Source organism: Delphinus delphis, chromosome 16, assembly GCF_949987515.2.
Source record: "Delphinus delphis chromosome 16, mDelDel1.2, whole genome shotgun sequence".
NCBI classification, from domain to species: domain Eukaryota; kingdom Metazoa; phylum Chordata; class Mammalia; order Artiodactyla; family Delphinidae; genus Delphinus; species Delphinus delphis.
Window position 1 is genome coordinate 45533952 of NC_082698.1, and position 16177 is coordinate 45550128.

The window sequence follows — 16177 nt, forward strand, 5'->3', positions numbered from 1 at the left end:
ATAAAACTTTATTTACAAAAACAGACAGTAGAGGACTACAGTTTGCCAAACCTTGCTTTAGTGGACCTATAGAGGCATCTTCAGAATTCAGTGGAATGAGAGAAAACCTCCTCTCCTATTACAAAGACTCATGAAGTTTATAATCTCTCATCCTCTTCCTCTACCAAGTGCCTTGGTTCTAAGTTAGGGCTCCCATACATGTAGGGAAGACTCCTGGTCATCTGTCTGGCATTTGCTACCTCTGGGAGTCCCTGCCCACCCATGAAAGGCACAAATAGGTTTCTTTTCTAATGACCCTAAACCATGGCCCCCCCAAGGCTAATCAAAATATGGTTAAAAAAGCAAAAACAATAACGAAACAGTGAAACATTTATTTCTGTTTGGCAGTATTAAGCATGATTAAAACCAGTACAGAAAAACACTAAGTACGTTGGGTAAGAAGTGAGCTAGCTGTTTCAGTATATGCTTTTTATAATTCAGTTAAGACAGTGAGCACAGAAGACAGCATCATTAACTCAAGGATGTAGCTGAAGGATACCCGGTACACTCTACTGGCCTCCAAAGGCGTTCAAGGGATCATCAAATATGTTGGACACCTTCTGTTCAGATCTTGATTCAGGCACTGTCTGTGAAGATCGACTTTTTGGTTTGGTTGTCTTAGCCTGGATACCAGAGGAGAAGATATCATCTTTAAAAAGGAAAAAAAGAAAAAGAAAAAAAAAAAGAGTTGCTGAATAGGCAAGAAAATGGGTGCTTTTAAGACACATCTACACAAACAACCAAAGACTCAAGTCTGACAACAGTATGGGATACCAAAAAACACTAAGATAGAGCCAAGCCTCTTAGATTCTGGTCCTGGTTCTGCTACTAAGTTTTATGATCACATACAAGTCACATTTTCTCTCTGAGCATAATTTTCTCAGCTACAAAGCTGTGTGTGTGCACATGCAGGAGAGGAAAAGTGGAAAGATAACTGAATCTCCAATCCAGCCCCTGACTTTACCATCTATGCATTATACTTATTTCTACATTCTTTTCCCACTGGATTTTAAAAGGAAAAGGCACTAAAAATAAGCAAAGGGAAATCCAACACAGGTCACCCTCTTTCAGAATAAATGCATCTGTTTGCAGCACCTAAATGCTAAGCGTGTAAGTCTTTATGACTACACTTGTGTTTAATGTTTCACTGACTCTCATGCTCCATGACTCATTTTACTCAGTAATGATAGTAACCCAGTAATGTTACTGCTAGGATTCTATTCTACTGAGATTTTAGCATGTGTACATAAAGATATGTATGTACAAATGTTAAAGATTGTGGTATCATTTGTAACAGAGAAAATGGAGAAACAATCTAGATCACTCTCAATAGGCTAATGGCTAAATATAAAGCAACAGTACACAACTACTAAAAACAAGGAAGTAGATCTCTATGTACTGACATGGGAAAACACTGAAAAAATAAGTATACGTTTATATGTATACAAACCTATATTACTGTCACCATATCTGAAAGGGGACACACCAAACTCTCAATAATAGTTACCTCTAGGGCTAGCTTTTTACTTTTTACATTTTACAAATAGTATTAATCTATTATAACATGTATTACTTTTTTTGTAATAAAGTCTCTTCTGTACCTTGTAGTGGGAAGCAGGTAGAGACAGAGCACACTTGCTTGGGGAGTCGAAAAAGTGTGGCTTTGCAGTACCAGCTTTCTCCCAGTTAACCCCAAGGTTCAGACTGGGAGAGAGGAGGTGGGGGAGTAGGAAGTGTATATGGCCTCAGCCTGAGTCCTATGCACTAACACAGGACATATCAGAAGTCCTACGTTTTGGGTTATGGGGCATTTGGCTTGCCCAGTAATAAAGTAGACATTACACTATGGAGAGAAAATGAACATGTTTACAAACACAGAAGATCTTTGGTGAGAGGTAAAGTCTGAGTTACAGCCTGCTTTCCTATACAGTCCTCTCCTCCTGCACTGCCCCTCCATCCTCCGAACCACTAACGCTCACTCTCCAGCTAGAACTGCATCACACCCAAGGCAGCCACCTCAGCCTACTTTAGCATGTGGGGTAGTTTCTGATCCTCCTTTCATGACATCAGTGTTCAGATTTGTCATAGATGATTGGCAGGGGGCACACTAAGAAAAAAGCAAAATTATACTTGAAAGTCAAACTCTGGGCTCCTTCAAACTCCTTCATATCCATCATAACAAAAGACCGTTTCACCAAAATGACTAGGCCATTTACTTATCCACCCTCAGTCTATCTCAGGAGTATATAGCAAGTCAAAGGAAACCCACTGGGGGACATTTTCCAGGAAAGGGTCAAGACAAAGGTAGCAGGAGAAATATAAAGTCGCTGAACAGTAATGACTCTCTCCGTCATATGCAGAAAACTAAACTTACCCATATCATCGTCAAATATAGACTTAGCTTCCACTTTCTTTTTGGACTTTTCTTTTGGTTTTACAGTTAGATCAGCAAAGATATCAATGTTATCATCAAACAAGTTGGAGTCAAACGTTCTTTCCTTCTCTCTTGTTTTTTGTGAGGCTTTCATTGCTTCTGTAGCAAATATATCATCCTTGTAAGCCAAAAAACAAGCAAAACAATTTTAAATCAAGTTTTTACTTTACGACATACACTAATTTCAACAAATTGTAGAAATGCAAACTGCCACAGGGTTCTGGAACAGCCATGTGAGCTGCCCCTCTATCGGGAATTGCTACTCCAGATCTCTGCCTGGCATGGTCCTTCTCTTTCTTCTAGTCCCAGCTAAACCTCGAGCCGTACAGAGAACCCTTCTCTATCAGTCCTACCTGAAGGAGCACCTCCCACCCCAACCCATCACTCTGCCCCACTGCCCTGGGTTGTTTTCTTTAAGACCCTTAACATTACCTGAAAACGTTATTTATATGCGGCTCTGTCTATATCCAATTCCCCTCCCTGAGAGCTCTGGGGAGCAGAGCACTGGTCCTAGTTCACCTTGTGCTTCCACTTCCCAGATGCTCAATAAACATCTGCCCGAAGAGTGTCACTGAAGGCCTTACCGCTTGCGTTAAATCATCAGCTCCAGCCAGAGCCTGTTTCCCCATGAACTAGAGGTTACACACTCAAGCTGTAGAGATGCTACTTTATCTATGCTGACTGCAGCAATAGCTAGATAAAAACTATAAAAATCAAGACTTGCATCAATGGTTATGGCCAGAAACAAAATAGAAAACCACTTCTGAATAAGTTTCAGAGTTACTAATAAAAGAACCTAATTATAATTACTAAGCAAGTAGATACAGGGCAGCAACCAAACAGGTTTAATACAATCTGTGGCTCAAATGACCCAATCAGGTATTTTCCTTAACAAAGAACCCTGCACAAAAATGTATTGTTATGTCCTATTACCTACCTCAAAAATATCTTGTGCTTTTGTGATAACATCCTGCTGACTGTTGGATTTTGACTCATTCTTCTTGCCTTTCTGGTCTGTAAAGAGATCATCCTCATCTTCCAGGAGAGGGAAAGGATTTGTTTTCTTTGTTGGTTTTGGTTTAACAGACTGAAAGAGATCATCATCACTGACTGCCTCACTGAGAGCAGGAAACATGGGGCTTTTTTCTTTACTTCCCCCTGCCGGGTTGGCCAGGCTGTCTGCTGCCTTCACCTTGGCTTTTCTTCTCCCCGTGGACTGAGATGCAATGCCCTTGGAAAAGATATCTCCAGAATCAAAAAGGTCATCCTCAAGAGGTTGACCCAGAGATTTCACAAAGGGGTTTCTGTCTGTCCCAAGCACAGGACCACCTGCCCAAGTTGGAATGGCAGCTGCCACGGCCTCCTCAGAGCTGTCTTCTCCACCAGCTGCCCTGGGCTGTGGCTGATGACCATCTGGTGAAATGACGCCATCTGCCAATTGTGCAACAAATCCCCTGGGGATACTCATGTCCTCAGCCTCACTGGACTCCTGGGCAGCCAACCGCCGAGCTGCGCGTGTCTGTGGTCTGCGCTTCCCTCTCACTTTGACCCGGCTCTGCAATGGCAAAAACCACATGCTGACCTGATGGTTTTTTAAAAGGTGCTCAAAACTAACATAGCAAATCATCAGCAACTCAAAATACTGTTAGGTTGTCAGGTTCCCCTCAATCGAGATATTATCTAAGACAGAAGAGGTTATTTCTTAAAGATTTCCAAAGGCGTTTAATAGCTCCTAGTACTCTAAGACTCATTCTTAATCCTTCACTGTCCCCCATTTTTGAGTCTTTTGAGGGCAATTTCTGTTCAATTTGATACAAAAGGCTTCATCTGCCACTGGAAGCCACACTGCTTGTGCCACACTGTCCTGTGTCCCACAGCACTCCCTGGACCCTTCCTTCTCTGCCCTAAGTTTATATGTGGGTATCTTTCAAAACGAGAAAGAATCAGTGGGATTCTGGCAATAAGCTTTACTGGGGGATAGCCTAAAATCAGGCTCCAGAAACAGGGAGATAAGATGATAAAGACAGAAAGGTAATCTCAGATGCTCTTTTCTTCAAGTCAACAAACACTAAATCCAAATTTTAAACATTTCATGTAAAAAAATGCGGCTTAGGAATCAGAACTTTCAATATAACCTCAAAATATGAGTCACTTATTAGCAATAATGCAGTATTTGTAACATTTTCCAACATATACCATCAAGTAGTTTTAAGAAGGCACAAGCTACTTTGGGCAAAGTACTTAACTGTACTTTGGGCAAAGTACTTAACTGTACTTTGCCTATGTCGCAATTTCACGAATTATTTCAGGAACAATTTAAACTTAACAACAACAAAATAAGCTAACAGAAAAAAAAGAAAGGAGGGATGTTTTATTTTTCATAAGTAAAACAGGTTTGGAAACACTTGAAATGAATGTATTTGCAGGGTCATCCTCGGTACTGTTGATTACTCAGATAACAGCTAAGATTTGAGAAGGAAGACCGGATATAAGAAAAGAGAACCAATTGAAATAAAAGTAAAACCTCAAAGAGGTCATGGTCCATCCAGCACAAGTCCACAGTCCTATGCAACAGTGTGACAGGACCGTAATTGCCACGGGATCTCAGAGAGGGAGCCCAGGACAGGGGCAGGAGGGGAAATGTCACAGAAACTGTGAAGTCTGTGCAGAGCTGTCGATGAGGAAGAGCATTCCTGACAGAGGAAGCAGCACGAGCTGATGGCAGCAGCACGTTGGGGCATGTGTGTTTGGGGAATGGTTCCTGGTGACTGGACTTAGGCTGACAGTGTGGGGCGACTGGTGGGAAAGCTGGAAGCTTCGGATAGCACAGACTGTAAATGGCTTTAATACCAAACCAAGGAGCTTGAACGTCCTCCTTTGAGCAGTAAGGAGACGGCAGAGGAAGCAAACAGTAAGGACATGATCTGCTCAGTGTTCAGAAGGCCTCCAGGTGGCAGCCAGGAGTTAGTGAGCTAGCTACTGAGCAGAATGTAAATGTAACAAAGGCAGGCAGTGGAAGAGTGGACACAGAACTAGGGAGGTGGAAGGAGGGCGGAGAGGCTCAAGGAAAGATGAGATGCCTCCTTCAAATGAGGAATCGGGGTCAGCCTATCGTGTGCAACTGATGAACTCGGAAGAAACATACAAACTGTTCTGGTTTTAAAAAAAGCAGGCAAGCAAGCAAAGGTGGTTTCATCACCTTGTTCACACTGTGTAAGGTGTCTGCCTGAGCTGGAAGGTCAAAACTCACGCCGGCCTCCCCACTCCCGGGAAGAGTGGGCATACTTTCCAGACTGTGGATTCTCCCAGGTTCAGACGAAGGAACGCACAATTCTGGCAAAACAGACTTCATTCCAGAGATCTGGGGAGCCGCTGTAGGCAGCAAGGCTGCTGGGTTAATGGCTAAATTTGCCTAAAGAAGAAAAATGAAACTTACTCTGTATGTTTTCTTAAACACAGCAGTCTACTCTTATTACTGTGACACATGACGAAAGACTTGGTGTATGTAATATATAGTACGAGAGGAGAAAGAGAAAGGCAGGGAAGTCTCCTGATCTAGTCTTAGAATTAAATCAGAGGGCTATACCCCTGTGCCCACCACAGGACCAAAGAAGAGATGTTACAGACACAGCACACAGGAAGCAACAACCAGAGGGTGGGGGAGAGATGAGAAAACGCCTGGCAGCAGCTGACAAAAGGAAAACCCAAGAAACTTTACAGATGCCACAAGGCCGGCAATGAAGGTTCCAGACACGTTATAATTACTTGAATTTTCCAGATCCAAGGGGATGGCTCTTTGGTTTTAAATGGAGCGGGACCTGGTGAGTCCTGTGTGAAATTACATTCAGTTAAAAATCCATTGGGGAAATAGAAAAGTGTCTCTTGGATTACACATATGCCTGAAAATAAATCTGTGATGGAACAAAGATGTTGGTTTCTATAATTCTATAATGGGAAAGGCATTCAAATCTCTCCTGGGGCCTCAAAACATTTCACTAACATTACTTCATTTGTGCTTCCTTATCCGTTGTGTAAGTGGAAGGCTGTAAGACCACACATGGAGGAAAGGGAGACAAAGATCATGAATAAGATTCATAAGAATTATAGTGTGTCAGAGCTCCAAAACTGGACCAGCTGGAAGCATGACCATGCTGGTTATCTCACACAGCAAATATTACAGAGCACACAGAAATTCACCCAAGCCTAATGCACTAGTTCTAGAAGCAAAAGAAGCTGAGACTTGAGTCGCTGGAGATGTGTGAGTCCTAGTGCCTCATTTTCACAGCTCAGAACACTGAGGCCTCAATGAGACATCCAGGGACAGCTGTAAGCCAGGACCATAACTCACTGTCTAGCCCTGCTCTGCCCTCAGGAGGAGCGCCACAGAGAAGACTGCTGAGGATGGAGGCCTAATAGCAATGATCTCATAAGACATAACACAGAGAGGGAATCAAGAAAGTGGATATAATTCATATTTAATTCTAATGGAACCCTACTCCAAGGTAGCCCAAAGGGAGAAATGTTGTTCTAGTGGGAAGATCTTAATCCTGCCATAACTCTATCTTGGAATCGAATTTGCAGGTACTCCACAAGTAATAATGATAAGTATAGATTCATGGAACCAGTGTGGAGTGAGAGAGGAGAAATGAGCAGGGTTTTAAAAAAAAAGTAAACAAAGGGAGGTAGTCCTAGTTGCTATTTTCTCCTTAATTAAGAGAACTCTGAATGACCCCGGGGTCTGCATGATGCAATTAAACTATACTACAATGCAAACAAGAGCTGAAAGTCCTTAAAGAGATCAGTTCTAACCTGAGGTGTTTCCGATTTCCATATGCCTTTTTCTTTGATACCTGGAGTGGATTCAGGATGTTTCTGGTTCTTGAAAGAGGAAACAGAGTGGTCTTTTTTCACTACCTTCTTTTCTGGGATCTTCAAAAGCAAAGAATACCCCAAGTCTGTCAAATATCTTAGAAATTTTAAGGAAAAGTCACAATGCAAAAAGAGAAAATAGCTTCTGACTTTAAAAGTCATTTCACAAATGAGGGTTGAACAAACAAATTTAAAGGCAGCATTTCAGAAATAGCGTTCTAAAGACCAGGCGTCCTCTCAGTGATAAAGAGAAAATAGAGAGTACTTAAAAATCTACTGGGGAAGGGAGGGAAATGACACACATGGCCTAACACTCAGATTTACAGCTTTGCACCTGAAAGGCATGAGTATTTTGTCACCATATCATATGTACTGGTCTTTCAATGAACAACTTAAAAATCAAACAGATTTGTAATACGGTAAGAGAGCCTGGGTTAGTTAATAGTTTAACGTTAGGAAACATAAGATGGAGACAACCTGAACACCATCATGAGCACATTATTTGCTGTTCATTTACTAGTGAGCATTTTCCTTAGTCACGTAAGGGGACATTCATTTCCTTTCCCAGAAGCCTTCCCACACACCGCAGTATTGAGAACAAAAGTCTGATACCAAAGGATGCGACTTGGCAGAGCTGAAAAGATCATCATCTTCATCATCCCCAAACAGGCTCCCAACACTTGGCTCTAACAACTAGAATAGAAAAAACTTAAATTCAATATCCAAAACAAAAACAATTTACAAAGAGAGTCAGGTGAGCTACAGAGACAATATTTAACATAATAACAAAGCTATGACATGGAGAACCATTTGGAACTGACCCTGGTTTTTTTGGTGCCGGAGAAAAGGTCAACGTCTGGGTCATTGTCCTTCTGAAGCTTGTGACTAAAAAGGAGCTCTTCATCCTGAAAGACACCTGTGCTCTTGGGGCAGGCATTAGGATCAGGACTCTAGGAAAAAAGAGGGAAGTTCACGTATTTTATAGACTCCTAGGGCTTTACCTCAAGGAAATAATACACAGCTACAAAGATGAAACAACAAAGATATTCCTTGTGGCTCTGTTTAGAGTGGCTAAAGGTTGGACACAGCCTGAGTGCCCATCAGAAGGGGAATGACACAGTCACACAATGGAATACTTTGGAGATACTAAAAACAGTGGAGAATATATTTATAAAAACAGATAACATATACATAATCTGGAAAGATCATCTTTCAACCTTTGTGTAGTATTTGAATCTGAACTGTTTATTTAAAAAACAATCCTTAGTTCCATACTGAGAAACATTTTAGGGGTGAAAACACATAAAGTTAAACAAGTTCTCTCCATCTCATGCCCAAAGGGAAGAATGAGACAGCAGCTGATTTAATACAAGAAATTACACAGAGTGGTCAAGCACATATCCCTAACTTCTACATACCAGCATCTTAGGCAAAAGAGCTGGCACGGGTGTGATCAGCCAACCTTCTCCTATGCCCATCCACCTTCCACCCCACTACCTTCAGATTCCAAACAAGTTCTTTCTGTTTCCTAGGGTATCTGACATTTGAAAGTTACTATCACATTACTTGGTTTGATACTATAATGCCCCAGACTTGACATTCTAAAATTCTTCCCTTTCTTTAGTATCACAACCACAGACAGAAACAAACAAAAAAACTCACTTCTGACAAAATGTGTCACATTAAAAATTAACTAATAATTATTATTGATTATATATAAAAATTACTGTAACATAGCAACTAAGGTTCAAAGTTTTACAACCATGAAAATCATATACAAAATCAAACACAGTAAGAGACTGGAAGAAAATACAGCAAATTATTCATATTCACTGTGTGTAGCTCTCATTTATAAACGGGGCTATCCTACTGGTATAATAAGGAAATTCATAAAACATTTGTTGCAAATATCAACATGGACTATATCCTCAGTTTGATTTACAAAAAATTATTGGCAATCTATGGCCCATCGCCTGTTTTCTCTTTTTTTAATACTTCTATTGAGATAAAATTCACCTATTTAAAGTGTGTAATTCAATGGTTTATAATATATTCACAAAGCTGTGTAAATACCACCACAATCTAAATTTAGAACATTCTCATCATCCCATAAAGAACCTCCAAACCTACTAGCAGTCACTCTCCATTCCTGTCCGCCTCTTTCCCCAGACCCAGGCAACCACTGATCTACTTTCTCTCTCCATGGATTTGCCTGTTCAAGACATTTCAAATAAATGAATTCATACATAATGTGTTTGTCACTAGCTTCTTTCATTCAGCATGTTTTCAAGGTTCATCTATGTTGTACCATGTATCAGTAATTCACTTTTTATTGCCAAATAATATTCCATTGTATGGCTAAAACACATTGTGTTTATCCATTCATCAGCTGATAGACATTTGAGTTGTTTCCATCTTTTGGCTATTATGAATAATACCTGTTGGGAACATTACATTAAAGTTTTTGTGTGAACTTATGTTTTAATTTCTCTTGGTTATATACCTAGGAGTGGAATTGCTAGGTCATGTGGTAACTCTTATATTTAAGAATCTGAGGAAGCACCGAATTGATTTCTGAAGTGGCAGCACCATTTTACATTTCTAACAGCAATGAAGGAGGGCTCCAGTTTCTCAACATCTTCACCAACACTTGGCCATTATCAAAAAAGTCAACAAGTGATGGTAAGAATGTGAGGAAGCTGGAACCCTCCATTCTTCAGCAACTCACATCACACAACTGACACCGCGAAATGAGACTTTTTTATCCTTCCAAAGATTTGAACCTTTACAGCTTTTTGCTCACCTTTCCTACTTCTTCCTTTGGAGCCTGGAAGCTGTTTTGATCTTCTGTTTTATCCTCTTCCTCATCAAATAAGCTAAGAACAGTTTTGGTTCTAGTTTTAGCTCCTCTATCCAATGGGGATGATGCAGAAAATAAATCAGAATGCTTGGCTGCTTCCTGAGTAGATACATTCAGAGATCCTTCCTGAAAATGGAAATAGTAAGGAAGAAAAATGAGTAACACCTGGAAACAAAAATTCTATTGTGGGGCCTCCCAAGCTCCTCATTAATTCAGTAACTGTCACACCTGCATGTTTCAGGGCATGACAGCTAATCACACCTACTCCCAGGTAACAAAACACTCAGGCCAATTCTTGATCGGCCACTCCAATGGAGAGTCTAGTACAGATAATTCATAATCAAAGATGATTTTTTCCAATCAGTTTAAAGCCTATATTTATAACTCCTTCCAAACAAGATACATATATATCAGTTATAACCCTGAGCCACATAGGTTGCTCATGAGCTATAAATAACTTTGAAGTCACAGGTATGACACAAATGCCAATCACTGGAAACGGATCATATATTTCCTAGTATTTAACTAAGACATAACTCCAAGGGAGAGGCCTAATTGACAGAATTGGACACAACTTGTAGAAGGCTTATACTGTATTATGCAATTAGAAGAATCTCTAAAATAATCATAAAATGCAACGTTTATTCATTCAACAAGCACCACCTTTCAGGCAAGATACCATTGACTGTAAGAATCACTGTTCCTGTATGAACTGCTGAGAAAAAAAAAAAAAACAAACTCCCAATTAAACATGCCATCGATTGTGAGGTGCATCCTAATTTCAAAGTGGTTAAACTATGAAGGAAATATATACTTCTTTAAAAAAATATGTAATTTTGAAAGTGCCTACTATGTGCGAGGTAATAAGCTAAGCACCACAGATGCAATGGAGAGCAAAATGAACATGGCCCCAATCCTCAAAAAGCTTATCCTCAAGCAAGGGAGACAGCAGTACAACAAGCAGCTAGAGTTCAAGGGGAAAATGGGCTACAGCAACACAGGAAAGGTCACATTGAAACAACAGGAAGAGAATGTCACACAGTGATTCAGGTATAGGTAAAATATTTGCATCACTGTAGCCCCAAGAAGCCTCAACAGGAAAAGTATATGCAACATTCTTCACATAGGCCCTAGAAGAGACAGTAAACCTAGATAGCTGAACACACACAAGTACGAGAGTAAGAGAAAAGTTAGAAAAAAAGAAAAAGGAGACAGAGACTGAAAGAACTGCTGATTCTCAGATGCAGCCAGCCGCCTTATCCATAGGCCTCCTGCAGGAGAGGACAGCCCGCCCAGGAGAAGAAAGTTAATGCTTTAGAAGAAAGCCAAATTTCACTTCACTCTGTAATTCACAGCCAACATCAACTAAATGTAAAAGATTGGTAAACTAAAATCTTCTTAAAGCTGTCATTGTAATTTAAGTACAGGTGGGACTAGAAGAGAGCAAGGGGAAACAGACTACGGAGAAGAGAGCCAGTCAGAAAGAACAGACGTGCAGAGAGAAAACCGAAAGGAAAAATGAGATGAGACAGAGAAAGGCAAAATGGACACTGACACAATGACCATAATAATGTAAAACGGGAAAAATGCACATCATTGTGTGCGCACATATGCCTAGAAAAGAGATGGAGAGGCAAGAGCAATGTTGAAGGTCTCCGTGAATGGCAGGATCACAGATTTTCTTCTTCATACTTTTCAGTGTTTTCAAAATTTTCAACAAATGAGCCGTTTGTTTTCTGTGGTAGAAAAATGTAAGGGTATGTGTGTGCGTGTGTGGGTTTTACAAGAACACGTGAGAGACAAAAATATCAGATTATACAAGAAAAAAAAAAGTCCACCTTTCCTGACTCCTCAGCCACACTAGTTCTCCCAAATTCTGACGACTCTTTGGCGCTCTCAGCCTTCTTAGCCACCGGTTTCACTCCCAACCGTGCCTCCTTCTCTTCTTCATCACTGAACAGCAGAGGTGGTACGTCAGGGACAGTCTCTTTTTTCTATCAGAAGAAGAATAAATGACATCCTCAAAAACAAACAAACAAAACGTGTGCCTGACGAGCATGGCAATGTATTGAACACCCAGAAGCACAGTCCTCTTTAAGGCATTAGCTAAACTTTGGGGTCGGGAGAGACAGGACAGGACAGTGAAGGGCGCACAAACAGAGAGAAGCAATACCACCACCACCTCAGACTTGCAGACAGTTTCTGCCATCACAAGGTCTGAACCTGTCTCCTTGCATCTGTTAACTCCTTGTGTGCACCATGGCTTAGGTCCTAACCTCTGCCACCCAATCATTAGTCTCTCCTCTCTGCCTCCCGCCCCTTACCTTTCAGCTGTATGACATCATCCAGAGATGTCTTGCTAAAATAAAACACCCACCAGATTACTTCATCTCCCACCCCAAACCTGCGCTGTGTGCATTAAGCAAATGCTAAACGTGACAATCAACTGGCCCCTCTTTATGACCCTCATCCACCTGCACCTCATCAATCCTCACTATTCCTTAAACCTATTGTAAACGTCCACACTTCCACGCTTGATCTGCACTGAGGAAACAAATCTTCCTCATCTTTCAAGCAAGGCCCAGCTCAGATGTCACCCACGAAGGTTTTCCTGTTCTCTTCAGTAAGTATCAGGTGCTTCGTTGATAAGAATATTTATGTCTATACCTAGCCCTTAACTATACTTTCCTCCTAATTTACATTAATAGCTATCGTACATCTCTTTGCCCACTCATTTGAAAGGATCATGCAGTATATTTCCACAGCCAGTCACGGTGTTTTATATCAAGCGGGGGCTCAGCACAAGTTTGTGAGCACTTTGCCCCATCTCTCATCTGTTCCTTACCTGGGAGGCAGGGATTTCAGAGATTAGGGAACTGAGGTCACGTGACTTGCCCAGAGTTATTGGCATCCTTGGGGCAAGTGACTTATCAAAAATGCTTGAGGGGGTTTCCCTGGTGGTGCAGTGGTTGAGAGTCCGCCTGCCGATGCAGGGGACACGGGTTCGTGCCCTGGTCTGGGAAGATCCCACATGCCGCGGAGCAGCTGGGCCCATGAGCCATGGCCGCTGAACCTGCGCGTCCGGAGCCTGTGCTCCGCAACAGAAGAGGCCACAACAGTGAGAGGCCCACGTACCACAAAAAAAAAAAATGCTTGAGAGAAAAGCAGTAACTCTATCCTACTAACTAGACTAGATGATATGAGGAAGTAAACTTTGAAGCAATATCTAAATCGAGTTAGGTAGACAAGTTTGGGAAACTAAAGAAGAACATGACTGACTATGATAGAAAAAACTATGAATAAATAAGAAGAATAAGGTAAGCAAATTTTTAGTTATTGTTAGAAAACGGTCCGTGTATCATCATTAGAACTTGAAATAAAAGACTGGAAACCCACAAAAGAGTTTCAGAAGAAATAAACGAAGCCAAAGTGATCAAAGGAAAAAATTTTTGTGGGATGTGCTGGACACACTGAAAACTATATGTAATGTCGATGCAAGTGGATCAAGGTAAAAAACGAGACTGATGTACAGTGGACCAAATTCTCCCTTCATATAACTATGGTCCTTAAACCAAGGAAAATGCCACCCAAACTACTGATTTTAAATCTTCCTAAAGATAAGCTGACTCTTCATCTTCATTCTGAAATTAATTTCTTGATAGGTTTACAGTTGAGTTATATTTAACTTACTTTAAAATATTCTAGGATCTCTAAACAAAAAATATATTTTATATGTTGCCTAAAGGCGATCAAATTTCACAAATGGTAAAACTCAGGTGTGCAGGTTGTTCTGTTACTTAAGATGCATACCTTTGACCTTTTGTCTTATTTAACAATCATAATTACTACAGTTTCAAAGAAGTTTTACATTTCCAGAACCTTCAAAATTCATTAGATTACTGCTCATTTATCCAGGGTAGAAGTTATTATTTATAATTTACAAAGAAAAGCCACTCAGATCTTCTGACTCTCTTAACCATGAAGCCACTTTAGGGAGATGCAAGTACAGGTAATTCAAAGAAAAGCTTATGAGCACTCAGAAGCAGCGGCAATGCTGCAAGCTTCTACTACAAGCTGTGCACTTAATGGGACCGTGGTGAGGAAACAGTCCCTAAATCAGTAACTGGCATGGGCCTGGTCTGGGAATAGGACAAGTTAACACCTTTACTGGGTCTGAAAATATGAAGAATATTTCCAGAAAAAAGAGACAACAACTTCCTCTGGAATATTTTGGGACAGCATGAGTCACCAAGAGTGCAAGGCGAGTTAAGGTGGAAAAGCTGAGTCTACTTTGAATGAAATTACAGGTGGCGTGGTAGGTTCAGCTACAGGCTCAGCTTGACAAAGGGATGACAGGACCGGGTGGTCTTTGAGAAGATAACTTGGGCAGCGGCAAGGAGAGATGAAGAGAAGGAGCATTCACAGGCCAGTTAAGAAATTATCTCAATAGTCAAGGCTAAAGATGACAAGACTGTAGGGACGGGAAGAAACATTCCTAACAAACTGGCAGGAAACAGTGATGACCACCCCATCAAAGGAGAAATATTCACACATGTCCTGGTGTAGTTATTCAGTGGAATACTATATAGTGATCAAAAAATAACAAAAAACAAGATAGAGATTATGGAAATGAAAAACATGCTGCAGGATTTTTTTAAAAAAAGATGCATAAAACTGTAAAACATGATCTCATTTAAATGAAAAAAAGACAAGAATGCCTAGAAACAGGCATGAAAAAAGCACTGACAACACATTGTTACCAATGATTACACTAGGGAGGAGTATGGAATGGGGACTTTGAATTCTCTACGCATGTTTTTTCATTTGTTTGTATTTGTTTTTCACCTTGACTAGCTTTTTTTGCTTTCTTCCTTTTTGGGGGCATGAGGGGGCCGCACCATGCAGTTTGCAGGATCTTAGTTCCCTGACCTGGGATTGAACCCGGGGTCATGACAATGAAATCGCCAAGTCCTAACCACTGGACTGCCAAGGAACTCCCTCTATGCATGTTTTAACCCTTTTTTAAGAAGGCATCCATGTATTACTGTATAATTTAAAATAAACTTTAAACAAAAAATATTTAGGAGATATGGAAGAAGAGCCAGGTATGGGTCTCTAGAAAAGAGGAAGTTCTAGGCTCCTTAACTGCCATTTCCCTCCTTCACTGTACCCCGTAGGGTACAATGTCCCTTGGGATGTGCAGGCATCCGGGACTGCACATGGTCACCCATGACCACAGTGGGAAGGAGAGAGTCTTCCTCATCAAGCAAGGGTGGAGGAGCTGCCTTCTTAGATTCTGTGGCTGCTCCCACATGGGGGGAATCTCGGGGGGTACATCCCTCCTTCCCTGTCTTACATGTCTTTCTGTCTCTAACACATGCCAATTAGAGTGGTCTGAAGTTGGGGTCGAAGGCCCTCAACAGCGGGCTATGACTTTGCTTGATTCTTGGCCTTTGAGGCTAACCCAGCTCAGGTAAAGGAGGTCTCCATGGGGTCTAGCCTGAGAAGCTCTCAAGTTTCCTTTGGGGCTGTTGGCAATTGCCAGTTGGCAATAAAATGCTGCTTGGCCTCACTTTGTTCTGTGTGCACACACTTACATATACCCACATAGGGAATGTGTTGGGGAGGGATGAATGACAGGCCAAAGACAGGATTCCAGTATCCTTAGGTTCCCAGGACAAATATTATCATAATGCCACCTTCCTCTCATTTCTTAATACTCCTTTTGATATAAAATACATGAAGACTTGCTAAATCTTTTAGCTTAGGCGATCATGGTTAGTGATGCCATTTAGATGTAATTGCTGGAAGACTATTTAGACTAGATAGGCACTGATGGACTTTTTTTTTCTCATCACATACTTTTAATTTTTAAAAAAAACTTTGTCATAAAAAACACAACATTTACTATCTTAACCATTTCTAAGTATAGAGTTCAGTAGTAGTAAGTATATCCACGTTACTGTACAACCAAT

At 40.9% G+C, this 16177-nt stretch overlaps 1 protein-coding gene across 15 annotated transcripts in view; it reads right to left on the reverse strand.

The window, feature by feature from the left end:
- Positions 1–16177, reverse strand: part of LOC132439863 (WASH complex subunit 2-like) — a 56671-nt gene continuing 40494 nt past the window's right edge. For 2 of the 15 annotated variants that reach the window (XM_060034625.2, XM_060034633.2), the window contains 10 exons: positions 12041–12196; positions 10146–10328; positions 8164–8292; positions 7955–8035; positions 7283–7402; positions 6239–6301; positions 5673–5885; positions 3411–4028; positions 2414–2591; positions 1–688 (listed from right to left, as the gene is read on the reverse strand). In XM_060034625.2, the coding sequence (XP_059890608.1) occupies positions 549–688; positions 2414–2591; positions 3411–4028; positions 5673–5885; positions 6239–6301; positions 7283–7402; positions 7955–8035; positions 8164–8292; positions 10146–10328; positions 12041–12196 (1881 nt within the window). In that variant the 3' untranslated portion in view covers positions 1–548. Of the gene's footprint in view, positions 689–2065; positions 2147–2413; positions 2592–3410; positions 4029–5672; positions 5886–6238; positions 6302–7282; positions 7403–7954; positions 8036–8163; positions 8293–10145; positions 10329–12040; positions 12197–16177 lie in introns of all 15 variants that reach the window. The other 13 variants (XM_060034624.2, XM_060034623.2, XM_060034628.2 and 10 more) reach the window with 9 other exon arrangements.